Genomic DNA, 27,357 nt, shown 5'->3' on the forward strand with positions numbered 1-27,357 from the left:
GACAGTAATGCAACTCTGTTGATTGTGTCCCTGCAAGTTATGGTCTTCATTCTCAGCTTCCAGCCATTATTTTTAAGACCTTATGTTTTTAGAGCAGTTTTAGGTTTACGACAAAATTGAGAGGCAGGTACAGAGATTTTTCATCTTCCCCCTGCCCCCACGCATGCATAACCTCCCCCGTTATGAACATCACTCACCAGAGTGGTACATTTTTTTTTAAAACCAAAGATGAACCTACATTGACACATCATAATCCCCAAAGTCCATAGTTTACCTTAGGGTTCACTCTTGGTATTGTACATTCTTTAGGTTGGAAAAAAGTATAATGTATCCATATAATATCAGAGTATTTTCAGTGCCCTAAAAATCCTATATGCTCTGCCTACTTATCTCTCCCTTTCCCTACCCAACCCTTGACAACTACTGATCTAAAGTCTCCATAGTTTTGCCTTTTCCAGAATGTCATATAGTTGGAATCACACAGAATGTAGGCTTTTCAGATTGGCTTCTTTCACTTAGTAATATGCATTTAAGATTCCACCATGTCTTTTTGTGGCTTGATAGCTAATTTCTTTTTAGTGCTGAATAATATTCCATTATCTGGATGAACCATGGTTTACTTATCCATTCTTCTACTGAAGGACATCTCAGTTGCTACCAAGTTTTGGAAATTATGAATGAAGCTGTTATAAACATGCATATATGTACCTAAGTTTTCAGCTCCTTTAGGTGAATACCAAGGATCGTGATTGTGAATACCAAGGATCACATGGGAAGTGTACATTTAGTTTTGTAAGGAAGCACCAAACTGTCTTCCAAAGTGTTTGTGCCATTTTGCATTCCTACCAGCAATGTATGAAAGTTCCTGTTGTTCTACATCCTCACCAGCATTTGGTGTTGTCAGTTTTTCAGATTTTGGCCATTCTAATAGGTGTGTGGTGATATCTCATAGTTTTAGTTTTCATTTCCCTGATGACATGTGATATTGAGCATCTTTTCATATGCTTATTTGCTATCTGTGTATCTTTGGTGAGGTGTGTTAAAGTCTTTGGCCCATTTTTTAATTGGGTTGTTTGTTTTCTCACTATTGAGTTTTAAGTGTTCTTTGTATGTTTTGGATAACAGTCCTTTATCAATTATGTCTTTTGCAAGTATTTTCCCTTAAACTGTGGCTTGTCTTCTAATTCTCTTGATACTGTCTCTTACAGAGCAGAAGTTTTTAATTTTAATGAAGTTCAGATTACTAATTATTTCTTTCATAAATTGTGTCTTTGGTATTGTATCTAGAGAGGCGTCATCATACCCAAGGTCATCTAGATTTTCTCCTATATTATCTTCTAGGAGTTTTTAGTGTTGTGTTTTGTCAACCTTTTTTTTTTTTTTTTAACTAATTCCAGTTATGTTGTCTCATTCAATTACTGATTGTCCCAATGCTTAACACTATCCTCAAACCTTCTTTCCAACTTCTCAGCCTCACTTTCCTGCAGATAATTATCTATTCTCTTATCCAGTGAAATGGAAAGATCAACTATAACCTTTCTAAACTTTCGACCCTTTTCCATTCAGAGAACCTACATCTACCCTCATTCTTCCAACCTCCCAGGCTCACATTCCTGTTCAAAGACAGCCCCCTCCCTGTGCTCTTCATCTCATTCATTCCCATCTTCGTTGTCCTTGTATCATTTTTCTATATCACCAACCTCTTACTCTGTACTATTAGTTCTCCTCAAGCAATAAATATGCTCGATTCTTGCCTATACTAAAAAAAAAAAAAAAAAAATTCCCCAAACCAAAAAACAACAGCAGCAGCAGCAGCAACAAAAGCAATGACAAAAACACCTCTTTTGACCCTGTGTCTCTTCTGGTTTTAACTGGCTTTCATCCTCCTCTGGAAAGAGCTCTCTTTAGTCATTGTCTCCATTTTTCATTTCCCATTCACTTTTCAACCCAGTGAACTCTGACTTATCACACCACCTCACTTCAACTTGCATAGATAAAGACACTATGATGTCTGCATTGCACTTTATATGTCCCTTTCTGTGCTGAATCTGACACTCCCAATGGCACATTCCTTGAAATTCCCCTTGCCTTTGGCTCCATAACCTCACTGCTCTTATTTTTCTGACATTCCTGACCACCTCTTAAAAGTCGGTATTCTCCCCAGGATTTCCACTGTGAGCCACTGCTATTTCACACAGTTTTAACTGCCACCTATGTATATATGCTGATGACTTGCAAGTCTGCATGTCGAGTCCTAATATTTCCATTTTGCTTCAGAGGTCAGGTCACGTCTATGTGTGCTCCCACAGGTACCTCAGATTCAACATGGCCTTGGCTGAATTCATCATCAACTCCCCTACTTCCAAAACTTGGTTCTCTTTCTCTATTCCTTCTGATTTGGTAACCCCATGAGTTTCAGAATCATTCTAGAACAGCACAATGTCCAATAAAAATATAATGTAAGTCACATGTGTAATATAAAAATTTTCTGGTAACCACTTTAAAAAATACAATGAGTCAAGTGAAATGAACATTAAGAATAGATTTTACTTAACCCAGTATATCTAAAATATTATTATTTTAACATGTGATACATTTTAAAACATTTAATGAGATATTTTACATTTGTACCAAGTTTTCAAAATCCAGTGTGCATTTTACACTTACCACACATCAGAGTTTAAACTAGTTACTAGGGCTCAATAACCATATGTGGCTAGTGGCTACTGTACAATGCAGTTCTAGTCTTTACCTTCACTAATCTCCCTTTCATCCAGTCATAAGTCCTGTTGATTTTGTCTCCTAGGTGTTTCTCCAGTAGGTTTATTTATTTTCATGCTTTCTGCATCGTGGCTTTACTTCACACCTTGGTCATGTCTCACTTGGTTTATTGCAATAGCTTACATAACCTAGTTTGTCTCCAGGAGCATGCAAAATTCGCTGGAATGCAGGAGGATATAGTAGAACATCTACATACGTATTTTTTTTCTTTTTATGTGCACTGATAGATTTATTAACCTTCTTGTAGTAATAATTTTACAACATATTCATGTATCAAATCATCACATTATACACCTTAAACTTACACATGTTATATGACAATTATATCTTTTTTTTTTTTTTTTTAAACATCTTTATTGAAGTATAATTGCCTTACAATAGTGTGTTAGCTTCTGCTTTTTAACAAAGTGAATCAGTTATACATATACAATATGTTCCCATTTCTCTTCCCTCTTGCATCTCCCTCCCTCCCACCCTCCCCATCCCACCCCTCTGGGTGGTCACAAAGCACCGAGTTGATCTCCCTGTGCTATGCGGCTGCTTCCCACTAGTTATCTATTTTACATTTGGTAGTGTATATATGTCCATGACACTCTCTTACCCTGTCACATCTCACCCCACCCCCTCCCCATATCCTCAAGTCCATTCTCTAGTAGGTCTGTGTCTTTATTCCTGTCTTGCCACTAGGTTCTTCATGGCCTTTTTTTTTTTTTTTTCCCCTTAGATTCCGTATATATGTGTTAGCATACTGTATTTGTTTTTCTCTTTCTGACTTACTTCACTCTGTATGACAGACTCTAACTCCATCCACCTCATTACAAATACCTCCATTTCATTTCTTTTTATGGCTGAGTAATATTCCATTGTATATATGTGCCACATCTTCTTTATCCATTCATCTGTCGATGGACATTTAGGTTGCTTCCATGTCCTGGCTATTGTAAATAGAGCTGCAATGAATTTTTTGTTCTAGTTCTGTGAAAAATGCCAGTGGTAGTTTGATAGGGATTGCATTGAATCTGTAGATTGCTTTGGGTAGTAGAGTCATTTTCACAATGTTGATTCTTCCAATCCAGGAACATGGTATATCTCTCCATCTATTTGTATCCTCTTTAATTTCTTTCATCAGTGTCTTATAATTTTCTGCATACAGGTCTTTTGTCTCCTTAGGTAGGTTTATTCCTAGATATTTTATTCTTTTTGTTGCAATGGTAAATGGGAGTGTTTTCTTAATTTCACTTTCAGATTTTTCATCATTAGTGTATAGAAATGCAAGAGATTTCTGTGCATTAATTTTGTATCCTGCTACTTTACCAAATTCATTGATTAGCTCTAGGAGTTTTCTGGTAGCATCTTTAGGATTCTCTATGTATAGTATCATGTCATCTGCAAATAGTGACAGCTTTACTTCTTCTTTTCCGATTTGGATTCCTTTTATTTCTTTGTCTTCTCTGATTGCTGTGGCTAACACTTCCAAAACTATGTTGAATAATAGTGGTGAGAGTGGGCAACCTTGTCTTGTTCCTGATCTTAGTGGAAATGGTTTCAGTTTTTCACCATTGAGGACAATGTTGGCTGTGGGTTTGTCATATATGGCCTTTATTATGTTGAGGAAAGTTCCCTCTATGCCTACTTTCTGCAGGGCTTTTATCATAAATGGGTGTTGAATTTTGTCAAAAGCTTTCTCTGCATCTATTGAGATGATCATATGGTTTTTCTCCTTCAATTTGTTAATATGGTGTATCACATTGATTGATTTGCGTATATTGAAGAATCCTTGCATTCCTGGGATAAACCCCACTTGATCATGGTGTATGATCCTTTTACTGTGCTGTTGGATTCTGTTTGCTAGTATTTTGTTGAGGATTTTTGCATCTATGTTCATCAGTGATATTGGCCTGTAGTTTTCTTTCTTTGTGACATCTTTGTCTGGTTTTGGTATCAGGGTGATGGTGGCCTCGTAGAATGAGTTTGGGAGTGTTCCTCCCTCTGCAATATTTTGGAAGAGTTTGAGAAGGATAGGTGTTAGCTCTTCTCTAAATGTTTGATAGAATTCGCCTGTGAAGCCATCTGGTCCTGGGCTTTTGTTTGTTGGAAGGTTTTTAATCACAGTTTCAATTTCAGTGCTTGTGATTGGTCTGTTCATATTTTCTATTTCTTCCTGGTTCAGTCTCGGCAGTTTGTGCATTTCTAAGAATCTGTCCATTTCTTCCAGGTTGTCCATTTTATTGGCATATAGTTGCTTGTAGTAATCTCTCATGATCTTTTGTATTTCTGCAGTGTCAGTGGTTACTTCTCCTTTTTCATTTCTAATTCTATTGATCTGAGTCTTCTCCCTTTTTTTCTTGATGAGTCTGGCTAATGGTTTATCAATTTTGTTTATCTTCTCAAAGAACCAGCTTTTAGTTTCATTGATTTTTGCTATTGTTTCCTTCATTTCTTTTTCATTTATTTCTGACCTGATCTTTATAATTTCTTTCCTTCTGCTGGCTTTGGGGTTTTTTTGTTCTTCTTTCTCTAATTGCTTTAGGTGCAAGGTTAGGTTGTTTATTCGAGATGTTGCCTGTTTCTTGAGGTAGGCTTGTATTGCTATAAACTTCCCTCTTAGCACTGCTTTTGCTGCGTCCCATAGGTTTTGGGTCGTCGTGTCTCCATTGTCATTTGTTTCTAGGTATTTTTTGATTTCCCCTTTGATTTCTTCAGTAATCACTTCGTTATTAAGTAATGTATTGTGTAGCCTCCATGTGTTTGTATTTTTTACAGATCTTTTCCTGTAATTGATATCTAGTCTCATAGCGTTGTGGTCGGAAAAGATACTTGATACGATTTCAATTTTCTTAAATTGACCAAGGCTTGATTTGTGACCCAAGATATGATCTATCCTGGAGAATGTTCCATGAGCACTTGAGAAAAATGTGTATTCTGTTGTTTTTGGGTGGAATGTCCTATAAATATCAATTAAGTCCATCTTGTTTAATGTATCATTTAAAGCTTGTGTTTCCTTATTTATTTTCATTTTGGATGATCTGTCCATTGGTGAAAGTGGGGTGTTAAAGTCCCCTACTATGATTGTGTTGCTGTCAATTTCCCCTTTTATGGCTGTTAGTATTTGCCTTATGTATTGAGGTGCTCCTATGTTGGGTGCATAAATATTTACAATTGTTATACCTTCCTCTTGGATCGATCCCTTGATCATTATATAGTGTCCTTCTTTGTCTCTTGTAATAGTCTTTATTTTAAAGTCTATTTTGTCTGATATGAGAATTGCTACTCCAGCTTTCTTTTGATTTCCATTTGCATGGAATATCTTTTTCCATCCCCTCACTTTACATACATATTTTTATCTAGAAAATAAGGAAACAGTTAAGATTTATTAGTATTGAGTATATATATATGTTGATGCCAGTACCCTCGCTTTGTCAATAATAAAGTTATAAATGTAACAAATAAAATACATTTCCCCCACAAAATAAAAAAAATTAAAATATTTATTTCATCTTCATATAATACTTTAGAATTTCTTTGGGTATTTCTATAGATGTACACAGTTTAGTAATACATTGGTCATATCTACTTAATAAATTTACATGTGTACTTGAAATTAATTTTGGTACTGCCAAATTTTATCGCTAAAATTGGCAGTCTATTGAACTGGATTGACTCTGGCGTTACCCCGCTTGCGTCTCCAGCCTCAATTTCTTCATCCCACCTCACATTTTCTGCATCAAGTGGCTCTTTCATATTTTGTTCTTGTTTGTCCTTCTTCATGGAAAACAAATAAATAGGCAAACGAACTACTTCCTGACCTAACTCTAATTCTCTGCCAGGCTCTTTCAAGCTATCATGTCTCCAAGGAAAGCCTATTAACATTACCTAAGTTGTGTCCAGTCCTCCTTCTCTTGCTAAGGATACATCTCTTACTACACTGTTATGTTGAAATTATCTCCTTATGGATCTTCATTCCCTACAAAACTAAAATTCTTGAGGACAGGGGTGTGGCATCATCATGCTTTTTCATCTTGACGTATGATAGGTTCTTAACCAATGTTTGTTGAACTAAATTCATGGCTCTCCTTGATGAAGCCAGCCTGTTCTATCAATGGGTGAAATAGTGATTTTCTTATTGCAATTTGTGGAGTATCTGGAAGACTTCCTCTTTGTCCAAAGATGCCTGATAAAATGAAATAGTAAATACACTTTCATTAAGTACTATAATTAATATGTTATTTGTAAGCCCTGGTAGTGTGGGTAACAATCTTATTGGGAAATAACCAGTTTCTTCTTACTAAAAAATTAAATGAGATTATTTGCTCTAAGACGAATGAAGTTTTGATTGTATGTATACAGGCAACGGCTTTCAAACTTCAGTGTGAATAAGAATCACTTTGGGACATGTTAAAGTGTAGATTCCTGGGTTTCATATGTACATATTCTAATTCATTTGGACTTATAGGTATCCCAAGAATCTATACTGTTAGAAAGCATCCCAATGGTTATTTATTATAACCATTTTATTTTATTAGCTGGTAGAAACCATACTTTGAGGAGTATTGTTTCCTTCTTTCTGAAGCAGAGGGTTAAGAAGGAGTTAAGTTTGAGCAATGGAGAGAACTGCCTTAATCTGGGCCTGAATGGGTTTCTACCTGGGGGTCTGTAAAAGTTAGAGTTAAAAAGGAAAATGGGCGACGCTGGGAGATACTGAAACAGGGAATCAAGGGTGACAGAGACTGGGATTGTGGAAAGAGGCTTGGAAGATGAATAATGACCTTGGCTTATTTCACACTTTTCCCTAGGATTGACTTTCTTCAACTAGAAAGCTGAAAAATAAAATATAAATATAAAAATATAAACATAAAATCTGATTATTATTAGGTTATTTTCATTTTCCTTTAGGAAGTGACAGTCAGTCATTCAATAAGTAATTTTTAAAAAGTATTTCAGGATGTTTAGAGTAATGGACATTGTAGGTATAGGGTGATTTTTGACATTTAGAACAATATCATACAATTCCATATATATTTCATTTCTATGACAACAAAAATTATCTAGCATAGAGGAGATGGTAAACTATGCCTATGGAAAACAGAATTTAACTTTATAAAAGCTGTGAGAAAAAATAGATTTTCACTTAAATGCCATTTATAGGTAATTTCTATCCAAGTTGTTAATGTTTAAAAATTTAAATGCCATTTAAATATTTTTATGAAGACTCTATGTATTTCTTAGCTTGGCAAATAACAACCAGAAGTAGATGGATAAACCTAGACCATTAAAAACCTCCAAACTTTTAATTTTAGCTTATTGTTTCAGCTTTCTCCCCCATTCAGCTTATTGAGAGCTGTTAATAAGGAACTAATTGGTTGGCTTGTTTTTTCTTTTCACCATTCGGTGGCCAGTCTCTGGTAGAAATCCTAATGAGATGCAAACCAGGCAAACGGGCCAGTGGGCTGGAAGGGCATAAGAGACAGTGGGCATGGAGAGTCTGTTGTTGTTTGTCCAATCAACTAAGTATCTTTTAATTGTAGCAGCAATGCCATAAATAGGCCTGGCACAAGCCTATTAGTCTGCCTTATTTTATTCCTGTTTCAGTCTCTCTGCTTCCACCATCCATACAAGTCTGCGATTTTGATTTTTGTTCATTTGATGGGAGAGACTTCCCTCTGGTTATCTGTGCTTTTGGAAGATATATTATTTTGGGTTTTTTTTTTTTTAATAAATTTATTTATTTATTTTTGGCTGCATTTGGTCTTCGTTGCTGCGCGTGGGCTTTCTTTTTAGTTGCAGCGAGCGGGGGCTACTCTCCGTGGCGGTGTGCAGGCCTCTCATTAAGGTGGCTTCTCTTGTTGCGGAGCACAGGCTCTAGGTGCGCGGGCTTCAGTAGTTGTTGCTCTCCGGCTCTAGAGCGCAGGCTCAGTAGTTGTGGTACATGGGCTTAGCTGCTCTGTGACATGTGGGATCTTCCCGGACCAGGGCTTGAACCTGTGTCCCCTGCATTGGCAGGTGGATTCTTAACCACTGCACCACCAGGGAAGCATGAAGATATATTATTCTGAATAGTTTAATAGAAGGTGAGCTTTTAGGGAACAATGCTATTCTTATTGTAACTTGTATCTTGTTTTTAACTTCGTGCAAACCTGCGTTCCCCATGGGCTCATGTTAAACTAAACATCTCTGCCGATCTGTGCTCTCTTGAAGGTGATTCGCAAGGGATGGCTAACCATCAGCAACATTGGCATCATGAAAGGAGGCTCTAAGGGATACTGGTTCGTCCTTACTGCTGAAAGCTTATCCTGGTACAAAGATGATGAGGTGAGCCACAGAAGTGACAGAATTTTAAAAATTAAAATGTTTCTATTTCAAATTAATTGATAGTATTGTGATATACAATTTTAAGACACCAGTGGTTTTCTTTCAGTAAGACTTAGCTTGGGATGTTTGAAGAAGCACTGTTTTTTCCTTATAGATTTTAAATTTTACGATAGTCCCCTCAAATATCTTTTATTTCTTTAATGTAGTCACGTTTGTTTCCCTGAAGAAATGGAGTTAGGGATCAGTAGTTGAAAACTTCCTTCTTTGTAATAATGGCAAGGTAGTGATATAGTGAAAGCGATTTTCATTAAATAATGTGTTGAAAATACTCAACGTAATAGAGCATCGTAAGAGCAAAGTTAATAGCATTGATGCAGAGTTAATAAAGCATTTTGGAATTGTTGCTGTGACATCTGTCTCAAATGACAGGCTTTTGAAAATGTCCAAATCACTAGTCTTCAAGTGAGTACTAGATAATTGTTTATACAAATTTTTTCTTTGAGAATTTGATATCTATGTAAAAGCATGAATTATGATAATTATGGTGTTCTGGTTCATGTTAGATGTTAATAATATTGGGCCTGTGACTTATTACTCATTTAAATCTGATAGAAAAGCACACACAAAAAAATCAGTCTTACAGTGCCATTAAAGTGCTATAAAGTGATACTGGTAAATTTGGGAGGGCATGGATGGAAATTAAGCAGTGTTTTGGAAATTTTAATAGCTCTGGTCTGACTTGAGAAAATTTTGGTGCTTATAATGCAGCATGCAAACATTGGATAAGAATACTCTGTGATAGCAAAACTATATACAGGTGAGATTGTGTCAGTTGTATTTGGTTATAAAAGGCACGCGTTTCAGAGTTAAAAGTCCTTCCGCTCTTGGCTTGATATCTTCTGAAAGCACTGCAAGGTGCTTTTGTAAATTGTTGGAGGAAAAACTTCATGTCCTATGTAGTTCTTTCTTTTTCCTAAGTGCTTTGTGCAAATAATATGTTTAATAAATATCAGATGATCAGTTGATGGCCACTAAATTTTCTGCAGTAAAGGAAATCAGATCTTATAGAAAGGTCCAAAGAAAATTTCTACTCAAAAGCTTTATTTCAAATTTTTGTCACATATTTTAATGACTTCAGTCAAACGTGGAATTTGTTGTTTTGAGTCTGAGGATTAGCATTGGTTTCTTTCCTGTGCTGGCTGCTTAGATATCTCTCTCATTCTGTGGAAGCTCCAGTGTTCAAAGGCAACAGCCTCAGGAGCTCTGAGATGCCTTTCTAGATATAAACATCAGTAATTACATAATCTTCTTTTGTGTTCAGTTGCCCTGCTAGATCTTCTCTTAGATACATTTTGTTTACAAGTACTTGTTTACAAATGTTCACAAGTAGGTGATCATTTATGTACACTTAAAATACATATTGGTCTATGGGCCATTCTCAGTTATTCTAGGCAAAGCAAAAGATTTTGCTGAGGAATCATGATAGTAATAGCTAGTGTTTTATATTTATTAATTAAGTCATTTAATCCACATTACAACCATAAGGATAGGTACTATTATTATCCTCATTTTTCAGGTGAGTAAATGAAGAAAAAACACAACCTTTTGAAAAGTCATTTCTGTAGGACTCAGTTTCCCTTATGGTAGAACACTTGGTGTTGGTGAGGATAACTAACTTGCCAAGGTCTCATAGCTACTTGGTAGCAAAGCAGAAATTTGAACACACGCTGTCTGGCTCCAGAGCTTATGACTTCAACCACAAATGGAGGCAAGAATCTCCGAGGTGCTGGAGTTTTCCAAGTCAACCTCATCCCACAGAGGATTTATTAAGATGAGTTCCAGGCATCCCAGCATTGACCTCTCCCTGAGTGTTACTATCAGGGGCCCTGAAGACTCTGGGATTAACCACTGCTGTTGGAGTATGGCTTTAGGGTTTCTGAAACAAGCCTGTTGGAAGGCACATGATGCTCCCTGTAGGGAAGGAAGAGGCTTTGAGAGCTTGGTGAGCTCATGGTCACCAGTGAGCCCCTTCTATCTGCTATAAATTCAGAATAAATTTTTACAAAATCTCTGCTGCTGAAGCTCCCTCATGAGCACTTGGTTACAATAGATAGAAAATACATGTGTGCAGTTATAATATTAACCGAGTGCCAGAGAACATTTTATTAAAGGTATGTGTGTGGAAGGTTGGCTGTGTGTGTGTTTTGGGTGGGAAGGGTAGGTCATAATGACCCTTAAAATAGATTGGACTGACTTAGATGAAGAAAGTTTAGAAAAGGGTTGTTTTCTTAATTTAGATCATTTTAAGAAAGAGAAAACGACAGATGAGGATGCTGCTCTCTGGAGCTAACAAGTAGACTAACAATACAATATCGGATGGTAAGTGCCCTGAAGAAAAGAGGTCAGTGAGCTAAAAACTGATGGGGGAGGGACCTTTAGGTTGAGTGTTTGCGAAGAAGTAACATTGGAGCGGAGACTGGAATGACGACATTCCAGGGTGGGAGTGGGCAGGAAGCTTACGGCTGAGATGGAGGAGGAGTAGGAGAGAGAAGTAGGAAATATAGAATCAGAGGTACCTTGTCAGGCCCCACCCAATGATTTGGATTTTATTCCAAGGATAATTGAAAACCATTGGCCTGTGTCAACAGGATGTGACCTGATTGGATTTATGTTTTAGAAGGATCAGTCTGGCTGCTGGCTTGGGCATGATTTGTGGGATGGAGTGTGTGTGTGGATGGAGTTGGGGTGGCAAGAATAGAAGGGAGAGCAGCTAGGAGACTGTATCAGTGGTTCAGGCAAGAGAAGATGGTGGCTTGTACTGGCTGGAGAGGAGAGCTCAAGTTCAGGGTAAAGCAAACTGATGGGCCACATACAGCTACACTGTAGTCATTACCTACTGTTTCTCATGAAAAACTCTGCTCAAGAAACCAGATAGGAAATTTTCCAAATAGTAATGCCCAACTCATGACCCCTGCCTTCAAAGTATGTGTCAGTGAGGCAGAGCCTTTACTCCCTGAAGCCATCCTCATTCATCCCCACCTTACCACCCTTTGGTAACCACCACTCTGGTTCACCATCCTGCTCCATTTCTATTGCCAGCACTTCCTACCACCATAGACCACCTCTGAGCCTGCTGGCAGGGCAGAAAGGAGGGGTCAGCACTGTTCCTTGCTCTCTACCAGTATTCAACTAATAGTTATTAGTGTCTGCTGGGAGCCAAGGCTGGAAGGGAGGGTATGGGGAAAGGAGGTTGGGAGAAATGTCAGGAGGGTAGGGCTTAGAGGTAGTGATCGGTCTCTGGCCTCTTGAATTTGTACCCTGAATACCCATCCTTTATTAGCAGTGTTTTAAATGATACTTAGATTTCATACATGCCTTGCTGTCATAGTTTAACTATGCTTCTGGATATGGATTAAAGATGCTTCTGTGGGCAGCCTTGAAAACCCCAAATTTAGAATTTTCCTTTGTGAAAATAAACATGAGTTCTTACCCAACTTTTGGAGTCAGTTTGTTGCTAAGTTGAGTGCTTGTACTTTGTTCCCATGGTATCTGTCACATCAGCATCTACACACTTTGGAAATCCTGTTACATGGCAATTTATCTCTCTTAGTCAAGCAAGTGTGACACCATAAATATTATTTAATTATAGATTTATCATTTATTTAATAATTTATATTCAAATTTTCACAGAGAATTGTTATTTGTTTCTATGTTCTTTCATCTTCCTGCTTTCTTGTGTAATTAGACTGGTATGTTTTCATTATAATCTAATTGGCTGTTGAATAAGTAGCATATTATGGCATATGAATAGATATGGTTTTATTTAACTTTTGACAGGTTTGTAATAAATATAAATGACTTATTAAATGTATTTGTGATTAAAGAACAATGGTTCAAACTGTTTTCAGGATGCGATTAATTGAACAAAAGACCCTGTAGACCATATGCTTGGTGCAATGAAAAGGGTAAGGTGCTGGAGGATGTGAATTTGCTATGACTAACTGCCAGTGTTGAAACAAGTCAGACTTCTCTGAGCCTCAGTTTTAGCTTATCAAATGGGGACTGTTGCTGACCAAATCACCTCAAAGGGGGTTTGTAGGACTCTAAGAAATCATATATTAACAAGTGCATTTATAAACTTTTAGGCATCACATTTATATATTTATTCTTGTCATCTCAAGTAATACTATGCCCTCCTACAATAATGTCATTCTTTCACTCACATGTCTTCTTATTTCCAATTTGGTCATTTCATTTTGTGAGATAGGATGTATGGGATCTGGGATTTTTCAGCAGAGAATGGTAAGATTCAGACAGTAAAATGGAACTCAGATCCTATTCCTTCAGTGGGACTTTTCCATGCTGCCTCCTCTCCAGCCTATGGGTTAGAGATGATAATATCAAACTATGTGATTTCCTATCCAAACTGGCAGAGGCAATAGCATGATAACCCTGTGTAATAATTTTAAGCTAGAGTTGGCATGATGGTAATAGTAGGTCCCCAGCATTTTTCCTGCTTTCTCCCCATCCTTAATATAACTATCCTTCCTACCCTTAAATCTTAGATGGGTTCGTGAACACGCTCAGACATCTGTGGACCTCATGTTTTGAACCATTATTCTACTTTACAATAAAGTTATTTGTAATGTTACTGACAGATGATCTTAATAGAAAGGTTTCCACCTGTGTCCCAGGCAGTGTTATTTCCATGTGTTATCTTCAGAGAATCTATATAATACAAAGTGGTTATGGAAAACATAATTAATCTATGTACTTGACTATATGTTATCCTTTAGCATTACTCAAAAATTGGGGCTTTCTGCAACACGAAAAGAAATAGACCATCTTGTACAGGGTTAGATAGTTTATAACCAATCACCAAGGGGATTTACCCAAACCTGGCTGTCCTTCCAAATCATACTCCAGTACCCCAGACTCTGAAATTCTGTACAAGAGTGGCTCTGAATGCATTTCTAGGAATTGCATAGACCTCTTCCTGGGTCCATCCTCTCCAGAGCATTCTGTCATTGTGCATACCCCAAGTCAAGGGGGAGCTGTGTATGGGGGTGAGGACAGAGCTTGGACATGTGGAATTGTGTGTCCACATATATCCCTTGGGATCTTGGATAAATGATACTCAGCTCCTTTGATTTCTATCAAAATAATAATATAAAGATATTTGTAGTACTTATATTTACTAAGGATTTGAGGAAGCAATACAGCAATTCAAACAACCTCAAATAGCATATTAGATAACCCTCTGCACAGCAGTTTTTAACTAGTGGACACCCTACTTGGGTGTGTCACTGGCAGCTCTAGCCTTGTGCTGGCAGCCCAAGGAGAGTACATTAGCTTCTCTCTTTCTCTTCCCCTTCACATCTCTCCCCTCAGTGCTGTCAGTCTGGATTGCCCCAAACTCAAGGTGTTTCCTCATTCTTTTATGTACATCCACTCAGCTCTTCTTAGCATCTAGTCCAGCCTTCGTTTCAGGCTCACCTTTGTATATCCAAATTAGTCAAAATGCTCAACCAAGTCAAATGGACTTTCAGTTAACAAGATGCTCCCTAGTTCTAAAGTAATTGTGGTTGTAAAAAATATCTCTGCTATTCATTCTACCTGCTTAAGCTCATGAAGGCCAGCTTTCAATCTGAATGATGATCTTGATGAAGATCATCATGACGATGGTTAACATTTATTATTTATAATAAAGTTTATCAGGCACTGAACTAAGTCAATACTTTATTTACATTCTCCATTTTAGAAATGAAGATTGAGACTCAAAGAGACTAATTCAGCCAGCTACTAAGTATCAGTGCTGTGCTCTTAATCACCTGAACATTTCCCAACAAATATATTCTGAGCACCTGTTATGCACCAGACACTATCCTAATCACTAAGGATAAAGTGGTTAGCAAGGTACCCACCCTTATGAAGGATATTTCCTGATAAAGAAAACATAAACAGTCAGGAACACCTATGAGATTCAGATTACAAACTGTGAATAAGATAAATCCAGTGATGTGTTTGACTTAAGGAGTATCTGGGATGGGAATCACAGCATGGGGGGGGACATTAAACTGAGTGGTCAGAGAAGGTTTGTGTTAATGCCTAAGGCAAGATAGAGCCTGATGAATATAAGAAACTGAATTTAGGCCACTGTGACTGGAACAAAGAGAGAAAAGGACTCTATAAAGATTAAGGATTTTGATCCAAAGAATGATGAGAAGCCTTTGAAGGTTTTAAGCGGAAGAGTCACATAATAGGATTTGAAATTTTTATAGATCTTTGTGATTGCTTTGTAGAGAGTGGATTGGAGGAGGACAAAACTGAATTGGGGAGTTGTAGAAAGCTATTGCTGTGGTATACATAAGAGATAATGGTAGCTTGGGCTGGATGGGTTGAGGGAAATTGATAGAAATGGATGAATTTAAGAGATTCTTTAGAAAGGTGAAAATTGACAAAACTCATCACACGTGCTAAGTATTGGTTGAATGCTTTTAAGTTCCTGCTGAACTGTAAGCTTCTTGAGACCAGGAGCCACTGTCTTGTTCCGTGTTCTACCACCAGTAGACATGGCGCTGAGAGGTGGTGCTAAGTAAATATTGGCCGAGTGAAGATGTGATTGAGCAAATAAATAATTAAGTGCAGCATAGTAATTCATCATGTCCTGGTATCACAAGTGGCTAAACCAAATTATTGAATTACAGGGTAAAATTTCCCTTAGATGTAGATTGTCTTAAAATTTTCTTAAGTTTCATCATTGAAGGTTAATAGATTTTTTTTTTCCTCTGACTATATAACTTCCTGGATTGAAGATAATTTAAGCAGAAAATAAATTTCCCAGTGTCATTTTCATACATTATAAATATATTTTGCACAGTTCTTTTTTTTTTTTTACATCTGTATTGGAGTATAATTGCTTTACAATGTCGTGTTAGTTTCTGCTGTATAACAAAGTGAATCAGCTATATGTATACATATATCCCCATATCTCCTCCCTCTTGAGCCTCCCTCCCACCCCTCTAAGTGGTCACAAAGCACAAGCTGATCTCCCTGTTGCACAGTTCTTTGGAGGGATTTAGAAAAGGGCAAGGCATTGGAATAAAATAGAAACTATCATTTCAAAAAGATTTTGGATTTAGATAGTTTTACATTAATCTTTAAAATCAGATTTGAAAAAAAATGTGATGACTTTTATTTAAATTATTCTAAAATAAAAAATTTAAAAGAATAGAATATTCTGATTCAAGGAGAAAAGAGTCTTATTTTTCTTAGTATCAGTGAGAAATGTGTAAATGGTAGTTGAAATCTCTGAAAAAAAAAGGGATTGCTAGTTTATAAATAATGATAGTACATAGCCAATATTTATTCCATTTAGGTAGTCCAACATGAAGATTAAAATCATAATGGAATACTCCTAGGAAAGTAGGGTAATTCAACAGAAGCATTTCCAGTGGAAATGTACTAACCTTACAGTATTGAAGAAAATCCAAAATCTGCATTGAAATAAGGACATTCTTTGGACTCAAAAAATTACAGGCCTCATTTTTGTGGGTTGATGTGTTTGGAAAGCTTGATAAGGAGATTATATAATTCCCTTATAGGGATATTTACTTAGTATTGTTTTTATTATGTAACTGTAACAGATGACACATGTAACTTTGGTAATAGGAAGCGGAGTGACAGCTATGTCCCTGGATGACAAAAGTTGTGAGATGGAGAAGTTATAGAAATCTTCAGCTCTTTCCATTTGCACTTAGACTTTCAAGATTCTGTTTCCTGCTTGGTCCGCACGCTCCCTGTGATGAGGTCAGGATTGACCCTGTGAACACTAGTCACACTCCTTGCTGAGTTGTTTTAGTTAGCCAAAATTTAGATATTTTTTATTTTAAAAAAGTCACAATAAATATTAAACTTTAAAACATTTATGTTACTTTAAATTCTTCATGATCATAGTTGTGCATGTGCTTTTTCATATACATAAGCTATCTTATATTATGCTTTTTAATGTGGGATTATTTCATGTAAACATTTCCAAGTTCTGGAATTATCCAAAGGTTTATAATTTTGAAAAAATATATTCAACAAACCATAATGGTAAATGCTATTTCAAATTTATTAAAAATACTTATAAACCCACACCCATTCCCTCAAATGTATTATTTGTTGTACTCAAAAGTTTATATTGGAAGAAAAATATTACCCTTTATATTACCGTTTCCTGGAAGAGTAAAATTTTTAAATGTACCTCATTTAATGAATTTATATATATATATGTGTATATATATATATATACACACATATATATATGACATTCTTGCAAGCTAAGTAAAAAAAATGTAATACCAATATGTTAACCTCATGTTTTAAGGGAAAATTATTTGAAACGTCATCCTGGAGTGGTTCACTACAGGATAACTGCGCTGGCCTGGCCTCCTTAGCTTTCCCTTTGGAGTTTGGTGGAATGGAACAGTCTCCTTTATGTTATGACCCAGCTATTGTGTCAGCCAGAGAGCTCTCAAACACTGTCCTGGCACTGCCTTGCAGGGTCCAGTAGGATGATCCATATGTGGACTCCTGTCGGAGGCGTTTGCTACAGGTTATATAAAGCATTTACAACTGGGTGATTCTATGCAAATATTATGAGACATTTTTATATTGTCTTCCTGTTTATATTTTACATTTTGTGAACTATTGTTTAGGACTTTATTTGCTAGTCATGGGACTCTTCTTTAAGGTAAAACCTTCATTGCACAATGTGTTTTACAGTAGCATGTTTTAGCAGATGTCATATTTCCTTAGGCCAGATTGTAAATGCAAGAATTTAGCCTTAATCATATTTTTACTTATTAGTTTTACCCAATCACTGTTTTTGTTTTTGTTGTTGTTTTTAAGAAACTATGGTGTCAGGTTTGGTAAAATATCAAATAATAATAAAAATTTTGAACCTCGGGCAGCTTTTATCCTTATGACTAAATCTTTCATTTTAAAAATGAAATATCTGAATAAAAATAATTTGCTTTAATCCAAAATATACACTTGAAATGTTTAGTTAGATTAAAAAAAGCAAAAATTTTGGGTAGCCTTGTGCAACATTTTTTAAAGTTTGACCAGAATCTTTCTAAGAAAGATGAAAATTAATTTTAAATACTGAAGTTAAGACATGTTAGTGAACCAAATGAAAGTTGACAAATTTTAAATTTTACCCATCTCCCCACCTTTTACCCTTGAATATTTGAAATATTCATATAAACAAGCCAACCCTGATCATTTCACTCTAGTTCACAGTGTATAAACTGAAGTTTTGACATATCTTCAAAAGATATGGCAAAATTATACACTGCATATCCATTAATAGCTTTCCTTGTTCTTTTTGAAAATAATTGAATTGCCTGAACATTTCAGGAGTTTGAAAGTTTACAGTGAATGGGAGCATGTATTCCAAGTGAATGCATTGGCCCCGTAAATTCCACCCTTAGAACTGTACTTCCTTCTTAATTTCTTAATTTAACGATGACAGTAATAAATCATGTACATCATGACATTTGGAACTATCAAAGCTTCAATTTCAGCTTTGTATATATCAAAAGAAGAGAGGCAAATATTTTAATACATTTGAAAATTATGGTGGAAATAAATACTCTTTTCACTGTGTTTTACCCAGGCCCAAACTGGCAGAGTTTGTTAACTCAAAATACATTATCCCCTGGAATATTATCTCTTCACTCTTTTTCTTTTCTTGCTCTCTGTGTCTTAAAAAGTCATGGTGATATAGAAAACTAAGCTTAGTTTTTGGAGTAGAATTGTTAGAATCACTTTATTCTGTCAAACATCAGACTGAGGTTATATTGTTTTGTTACGTTCATTTTGGGGGTGCTGCTCAAAAGCTGTGTGCAATAAATGTCAAGGGTAGTAATTTGCTGACAACGATTAGGAAAAGAGAACTATAGAAAGCACAGGAACATTTTCAGAAATGGGTTTTATTATATTTCATAAGCACCACTCACTTTACTTTTGGTGGGTTTCAATATTTGAATCAAAAATAATAATAATACATAAGAGTTAAGAAACCAACAAATTAAAACCCCAGGCCCCCGCGCCCCTCATTTTGGTTGTAGCTCTTGGTGTAGATGCTATGGTGTGAGGGCTGCTTTCTTTCAATGGCTGGTTGTCATTCAGGCTGGGTTGTCATGTGACTGCCTGTCTGTGCCTGCTGTACAGGTGAGCGGATGTTCTGCACAGCAAGTGTAGACAGGCAGACACATGACAACTCCGTCCAGCCAGGCCCTTGGTTCCTTCAGGTTTCCTTTGCTCATGGGCAGATACAATCAGTCTGTTTTCCAGATTTGGTGATTTTGGAGGGTCAGGGGAAAGGGAGAAAAACACACAATAGAATTAAACATTAAAACATTATGGAACTAAAAACAAGTTAGACTTTTGACTTTATTCAGAAAGTGCACTTATACATTCATTCCAAATGTGCTAACATGGGTAATTGACAGAGCAGAAAACTCACATTGAAATTTTAAGGATAAAACAACAACAAAAAAGACTAAACACAAGGTTTATTCTTAAATCCAGTTCATATTACTACTGGCCCACATGCAGTCAGAGTTCAGAGTAATTGAACCAGATGTTTTTCCTCTTCACAAAACTCTGCATATTTTAAAACTGAAGTTAAAGATAAAGACTATTTATACATGTTTCTTGTAATAGGTAAGTACCATAATCTTGCCCATGAAAAAGAAACTTGTCATTTACATGGAAATGGCAGCCATTTTCAAAATAATTAATGAGCCTAATGTATTCGACAATGCAACACACGGACTTTGGTATCTGATGCTTTGTTAGTGGGATTTTGACAAGGGGGTGTATTTTCATTAATATTTTATTAAGCAACAGGAACTTATTTAAATTTCTCATATTTTTTTTAATGCAAAGTTTTAAAGTATGGATGTGAAAAACCAAATAAAAAGCAGTTGTGAGCTTAAGTTTTCCTCCTCTTAATTAACTACAGGGCTGTGCCATGAATCAAAAGGGTATAAACTAAAAAGTTGTTACCCACAGTGATGCTCACAACGTGTATTGGACATTGTTAGTGCAGTGCAGTTACAAAATAATACCTTATACACAGAAAAGGAAACTTCATTTCGTATGTAAAAAGTAAAACCAGACACTTTGGAAAATTTCCTTAAAATTCATATAAGAAAGAATTAATGGTGTTAAATATACAGTTAGAAAATTTAATTCTGGTGACTTGAGAATAATTCTATTGGTTATTTTAATATAAATGATCAGTTCACTTCCGTAGAGGTATTTAACAAATTCCCCTGCTCTTTAAAAAATAAAATATTCAGATAGTCAAAATTCCAATAAATAGAATTTTAAAAAACAAAACAAAACCTTATTGTCCAAGGAATGTGTACTTAGGGATTTTTTCAAAGAATTTTAAGGAAAACAAGTAGTTTGTTATTTCCCTTTAATTGTAAAATTCTGAGAAAATAGCAAATAGAAAGTTTATGGAGAGCAAAATAGTTTTTAGAGACTGAAAAAAATGACAGTATTCTACACATCTGAACTTTTATGCAGTGATTAGATATGGTACAGTTTTAACAAAGAGTTGATAAGTGCAACTTTCCATTTATTTAGTTAATTTCAAAAAAAAAAAAAAATAAATGTCAGATTCTGTTTCTGGTCATCACTTCTGAGTAGAGGACTTATTTTTTTTTCTTGACAGAATCAAAAACATCACTAAACTTGGCTGCTATTTAAATAATTACAAGGCCAGAGTATGCAAAAACAAATACCTTAAGAAACTATTTTGTTATTGTTGCTGCATTCAGTGCAACAGAAAATATTTATGGAGTGATTCACTTACAAAGAGGATATTGGTGGAAATATAAAATTACTGTAATTCTGTATAGCTTTCCCTCTCTCTCCCATAAATAATTTGATCCAGTTAACTCTGCTCAATTAAAGGAATGATGCATGCAACCTGAAAAAATAGAAAGAAATATTTGTGAGTTCATGTTATCCTTTAATATGAAGCAGTTCTATTAAACCAAGATACCCAATGTATTTGAGCCTGAAAAACCATAACTGTTTTTCAGGGGGAAAAAAATCTTGCTGAGAAGTGATTTTATTCTACTCATAAGACTTTTGGACAATTTATGTTTCTAGTAGATTTTAAAAACACAATTTTAGTAAGTATGTGGCATATGCACACTTTTTGGTTATGTTGAACTTGATGGAAGACTGAAAAAACATTTAAGATTTTTTTCTATCTTCTAAACTGTACAGTAAATATTAATTCATTATCACTTAATATACTAGGTAAAATATAAAAAAGCTATTTATATTATTATCATACCATGTAATTTTTAATATGGTTATTACACCTCCTTTTTGTCTTTTGTTTATTATCTTAAGAAAGAAATGCAAAAATAGAATCATATTCTAAGTCTTCTACAGCAAAATTAAACCAAAGAAACTCCAGAAAACTGGCTGTCACAGTAAGTCAGGAAATTCAAAATTAAGATTTAATTATTTTCCTTAATTTACTTCTTTATCTCTATTTATTAAAACTGATAAAAATTCTTAATAAGAGATCTTCAAAAAATTGATAAATATTTCTACCTAAATAATTTGTAGCACACCGAGGTTAAAAAGGTAGAAGAAACCAAGTAAGAAAGTTTCAATCTTAACTCAGGAATTTCCTGTCTTTTCTTAGGTTAAAGCCTGACTTCTAGTTATTTTAAGCTGGGAGTTATGAGTGATGGTCTCTTAGCTATTATTTAGACATTATTGAGATGGGTGGGATAGTCTCCTCAGAGAAGAGGAAAATGGGTTGTTTTTAAAGAGCAGATCTCTTGTAGAGTAATCAAAAGCTTTGGCTTCTCTTTAGTAAGGATGGACTCTGGTGGGTGAGTGAACTTTTCTACATTACCAAGTTGTATTTTCTTTTTATGTCCTATAACAGCTTTAAGACTTCAACCGGGGGGAAAAAAGGGGGGTTGGGGGAGAAAATTCCTTCATTAAGAGTTTTGTGCCTGAACTCTTTCCCACAAAGTGAAAAACTTGGGTGGTCTGTAGGGTGAGAGGTGGGGGTAGATAGTATATTTTGGTTTTTAAAAAATATAAACACATTATCTTGGCCGAAAACTCAAATACCAAGCAGGAAGGACATTAAACCTATTAACTAATTGCAAGAAAGTGATCAGTGTGAAATTTTGTCCCACTGTAAATAAATTTTCTTTGGTTTTCAGATCTATGGCTTAAAAAAGCAGTGGGAGTTGAAAATGTAAATAAACTGTTTTATGTTGATCCTTTTCCAATTAAGAAATGATGGTGTTGAAGTTAAGGCTCTGAATTTCCTTCTCTTAGCGCAAAAAATTTTCCTTTTAACTCAGTACCTAGTCTAACTTATCAATCACCATGCGCTAAAATGCAAAGTAACTACTAAGTTTCTATGAAGTACAGTTTGGACAGGCCTTGCAATTTTCTCTTTCTGACGATGTACAATATTTAATTTTAATACTTACACTTACCATCACATCCAGGGGTAGTTTTAGTAGAAGTTGTTCATTGTTGGTTAGTTTCCTCTGGAATAGATCCCATGATCCCTAAAACATTTGTATATTTCCTTACAAAGTAATATCAAAAGAAAGTTAAACATTATTCTAATTACCCTGGAAATAGATAAGGTTATTTTACGATATGTGTGTGTATACATGTTAGTATGTATACCAGCGCACAAACTACCATCCTTCCTTCAGTCAGCAGTGGTTTATAAAGTGAGCTTTTACTTTTGATTTTTAACTTAGTTCATGCAATTTAAAAAGACGTACTATTCCTTCCCATTTGTTAAAAGTTTGCGTTAAAAATGGGTTGCCAGAGCTCACTGAGCACGTGCAGGGGCTCCTCGGCTATCCCTTTTGCAAATTAATTCTTATGTTCCTACTCCTGTACTTATGCCAAGGACACCAGCGGGTCCCCTCTGTCTCCAGACTAAAAGTAATCCTGAGGGAGAAAATAGGTGAGGAACCAGCAGGGTTTGTTTCATTAAAACAAAAAGACCACTTAATATGAAGAAAGACATTTAAATTAAATAAACATGAAATTAAAGCAAGTTAGGAAATTCAGTTATTTCTATGGAGTAAAAAAACAAACAAACAAAACCCTCAAATTTGAGAAATCTTAAATATTTCCAGAGTACCTTATAGCTATCTTCTTTAGTAACTATATCAATTAGTAAAAATATATTTCTTAAAAAAATAAGCTCCCATAAAGTTACCTAATAGATTTTTTTTTCAATTTTCCTATGTAAAAAAACTATATAGAGTTTTAAAATCTTACTTGTTTTATTAAAAATAATTAATCTGGAAGCCTCCAAGATACAATAGAAGAAAAAAAAAAAGGATGACACTATTGTATCATCTAACTGGAGAAAATAGCTAAAATAAATCCTTGCTTTTTATATTTTAACTAAAAACCATGAATAAAAGAGAAAACTTTTGTACCAGTTTTGGAATGATCAAAGGGGTGATTTTTAAAATAAATTGTTTTGACCAAAGATAACTTGGGGAATCTTTGGCAATAAAACGTTTTGCCAAAGAGAACTTGTGACAATGTTTGAATTGTTGCAAAATGTATGATTTAGAAAAGGATTTGTTAAGGAACCAATGTAACTTTACAGAATTTAAAGGAGGACAAAAGGGGTTAGATTCACACAAAAGCCTAAAGAACAGATGTTTTCATTATATAGAATTGTTTGGGGGTAGATATAAATGGGGGTTGAGGCAGTAACATTTTTTTCCAGAACGTTCTTTAAGGAACCCATCTCTAAAGTTCAGCATGGATCGTATTGCAACCCAGATTTTCTCTATTATTCTCTCTATTGGGATTTCATTCAGCTTGAGGGTTTTCCTCCCTCCCACCTTCCTCCCCCTCTCCCACCCTCCTTCACCCCCAGGACAGCTGGAAACTGACCAAAGAAAACTTTGCTTTCGTTTACAAATTCCTTTTTTATCAGTGGGTTTCTAGACAAAGTACCTTATCATTTTAAGTGCTCAGAGAAGTAGAAGCGTTGTAAAATATAGCCACGAGGGCTCAGCTGACCAGCAGTTATCAACCATTCTTGGATTTTTAAAAAAATGCAATACAGAGATATACATTGTGATATCTGAACATAGAGGTTTTTATTCTCCGATTTATTTGGTTGCTGACTCAATAAGTTCTGGGTTGGTGCTCTTTTCTGGACCAGTCCCATCTGCATTGTCTGGTAGGCAAAAACTTGGCAACCTCTTCTTTTATTGTTAGATACTATTATTTCTGATGTTTATATTATATAAAATTTAAGAAAAGCACTGTTCATATAGCATTTTAATAATAGCAAGTATTCTTTACTTTGGGGCAAAATGGATTCAATCCTGGGATGCTAAAAGTTATACTACAGCCCTCATTCGAATAAGTTTTTAGGTCTCTGGATTATCAATTTCAACAATTCAAAACCAGCCTCATTAAATTATTCTTAAGTGTTTGGGGTGTGTTTCATATTTCATTTTGAAGTGGGAAAACCTTTAAACTTAAGAAAATAGTTAAAGTCTTCAGAAATTGAATAACATCTAGTAAATCACTATGTACCACACATTGTTGCTCTTTTAAAATTAAATGCAGACCTATCTGTCATGCAGATACCTCAGTTTCTCTCACATGTGAAAGCAAATCATTGGCTCCCCACCTAGGCTCTCCTGGTCATAGCCCAGGTGAGCAGTCAAGAGGGCCTTACCCACAGGTCTTCCCTCGAGCAGTCCTTTCTCGGCAGTGTCCCGAGGGCTTCCTGGTCCCTACTGTGCAAAACCTGTGAAGAAAAACACTGGATATGAGATTCAAAAAAGGAGCAAACAAATGTCTTCTCCTCGGAAACAGCAACTTTTGTCCCCAGCTGTCCATGGCGTTGCTCTCCCTTGCCCAGTCTAACCAATGTGCAGACTACTGTACAACGGCATTGTCCTGAACAGGTAGTCTGAACACTGGGGCGACGGAGCAGGATCTCCAGAAGCTTCCATCTATGTACTTAAAATCCTCTCCGGTCTTTGGGAAAAAGGGGTTGCATTCGGCTTCCCCCCCTGAATTCTGCTGCCCCGACTGAGACTCAAGGGCTGTGATTTCCAGTCTTGACGTGGCACATTTGCTGCAGACTGGGGAACTGGCAATGAATTTAGGACCAGGAAAAGGGGGAGGGCTGGGCTGGAGAGTCCATATATGGGATGATGTCACCCTGGGGAGGTTTGGGTATGCGCTGTGCCGCTGGAGAGACCGCTAGAATCGCCTGCTCTCAGACATGGGTCTGTGCATAAAATGGTACCAGATGTTTTAGTGTAATGTTAAGCAGTCATTTCATCTTCAGGCCAGATTTTTTTCCTCAACTGGGCAGGAAGTGGGCCCCAGTATGGAAAAGCTGAAAAAAAAGAGTCGAGATGTACAGTTCTGCTGCGGCCAACTGAAAGTGAGTTAGTGTAGAAGTACAAATTTGCTGTCCGATCCAGGCTAGAAAAGTAATTTGAAGATAGAGGGTAGATAAAAAAGTAAACAGAAAGTTGAACTCTGGAAGCCAGAGCTCATTTGGAAACCTTTTTTGAGCTTTCCTGTGGTACTTTATTTTCTGGTAATTCACTCGTCAGAAAGGGCAGATAAGTTCATTTTTTTTCTCTCTCTCTCTCTCTCTCTCTCTTTCCCTCCTCCTCCTGTCTGTTGGATCTGTCAGCGGCTTGCAGGCTGATCTAGACTTGAACAGTAATTATAGCAACTTCCTGAAAGTGAAGCCCCCATGAAAAGTCTGGAGAAATGTTCTTTGTCATGGCCTCTCCACGAGTAATTAGTTCCACATGTGGCCTTCCTCAGCTATTTTGGCTGGCTCTCTGAATGCTGTGCTATAGCTTGACCTAAAGAAACTTAAAAGTTTTGATTTCAAGCCTCCACTATGAAATAATGACTCTGGTCTCCTAACAAATTGCCTCTGGTAGATCCATGCTACTAGGTGCAGCACCGTTTTTCACTGGTAATTCCTGATTCTGTGTTAATACTTTTGTTTTAATGGTATTCTACTGCTTAGTTTCATCGCTGGTTAATTAAATCTGTTGAAATTTGCCAAGCACTGCTTGACAACATGTTATAACATAGATGCCAGTCTGCTGGCATCTACTTTTCTTCTTTTGGTGATGTTTTCAATTATATATACTGTTGCATATTCTGATTATACAGCTCTCTGACTTCCCCTCAATAGTATTCTGACTGAAGTTCGAGTTGCCTCAAACAAGAGCTTGATTAATAGCCCTTCTAGAGATCAAAATGTGAAAAAATTTCTAGGTAGCTTCCAAATTTAATTTGAGTAGCCAAACTAAGAAACTTAGAATTCTTTAAAGAATTATAGCCAAAGCAATTCATTTCTACTGACCTTCTGCAATACTTTTTAGAAGCAGAAAAATCTCTCTCTTTAAAATGTGTTGGGCTGAATATTTCAAAAGGCTTCAAGTGAGAAGTGTCTTAAAGCATTTGCTTTTCATTAAATGTCTTCTTTTGAATTAACATACTATTAAAGTGTTCAAAAGTTATTATAAGCCCTGCTCACCTGGGGAGGAAGATTAAATAAGATAAAAATGAACTATCCAGCAGTTTAGGATGGAACTAAGAGATTAGCATTAGGTATATCATTCATAGAGAGATTTAAATCATCAATGGAAATTCAGAAGAATTACTTGATATCACTGTACTTCTGCCTCCATACTTGTGTTTTCAGGGCCTATTCCATAGTGGTTGAGCAAGCCCAGTGTGCCTCAACTCCTTTTTTCCCTGTCACTGCTTTACAGTATTACATAATACTGGAAATATGCAAGTGTGACTATATACTACCTAATAGTCTTATTACATGTGGATACCAACTCTGTCTTTTTTGAGTATCTATATGTTTATTCAGGAATCATCATAGAGGAACCATGAGCCAGTGGGACAATAGTCAGCCAGGAATCCAGCATTCCAGGTGTGGGCTTGTTCCTGCCACAAACAGTGAAAGCCTTTCCTCTGCCCTCTTCTATTTATATTGATGAAACATGCCTTGGGAATTTTTGTAAGGCAGATGAAAGGTGATTCTGATCAGCCTGCTCAATGATTTCATCTTAGTTCACACATCTATACTTTTTCAAATATAGGAGAGATCTGTTTCTCAAATAGGGGTTTTTATGACATTTTATTCAAGGAACTCAATTTTAT

At 36.0% G+C, this 27,357-nt stretch overlaps 1 protein-coding gene and 1 long non-coding RNA gene across 8 annotated transcripts in view; one reads left to right on the forward strand and one right to left on the reverse strand.

Annotated features, from left to right (window-relative positions):
* The window catches only part of DNM3 (dynamin 3), a 579,267-nt gene that overhangs the window by 300,763 nt on the left and 251,147 nt on the right, over positions 1–27,357 (forward strand). For all 4 annotated transcript variants that reach the window (XM_007165323.2, XM_007165324.2, XM_007165325.2 and 1 more), the window contains one exon: positions 8,977–9,090. In XM_007165323.2, coding sequence (XP_007165385.1) covers positions 8,977–9,090 — 114 coding nt within the window. The remainder of the gene's footprint in view (positions 1–8,976; positions 9,091–27,357) is intronic.
* On the reverse strand, positions 19,064–25,055 carry LOC130708105 (uncharacterized). Of its 4 annotated transcripts, XR_009008151.1 has the most exons (4): positions 24,878–25,055; positions 22,638–22,712; positions 20,969–21,085; positions 19,064–19,423 (listed from the first exon to the last, which is right to left on the reverse strand). It is a non-coding gene; the product is annotated as an uncharacterized LOC130708105 (long non-coding RNA). The 4 variants fall into 4 exon arrangements; XR_009008150.1 differs by lacking the exon at positions 19,064–19,423 and having other exon boundaries at positions 19,520–21,085; XR_009008153.1 differs by lacking the exon at positions 19,064–19,423 and having other exon boundaries at positions 19,520–21,085; positions 22,638–22,732.

This window comes from Balaenoptera acutorostrata, chromosome 1 (assembly GCF_949987535.1).
Source record: "Balaenoptera acutorostrata chromosome 1, mBalAcu1.1, whole genome shotgun sequence".
NCBI lineage: Eukaryota > Metazoa > Chordata > Mammalia > Artiodactyla > Balaenopteridae > Balaenoptera > Balaenoptera acutorostrata.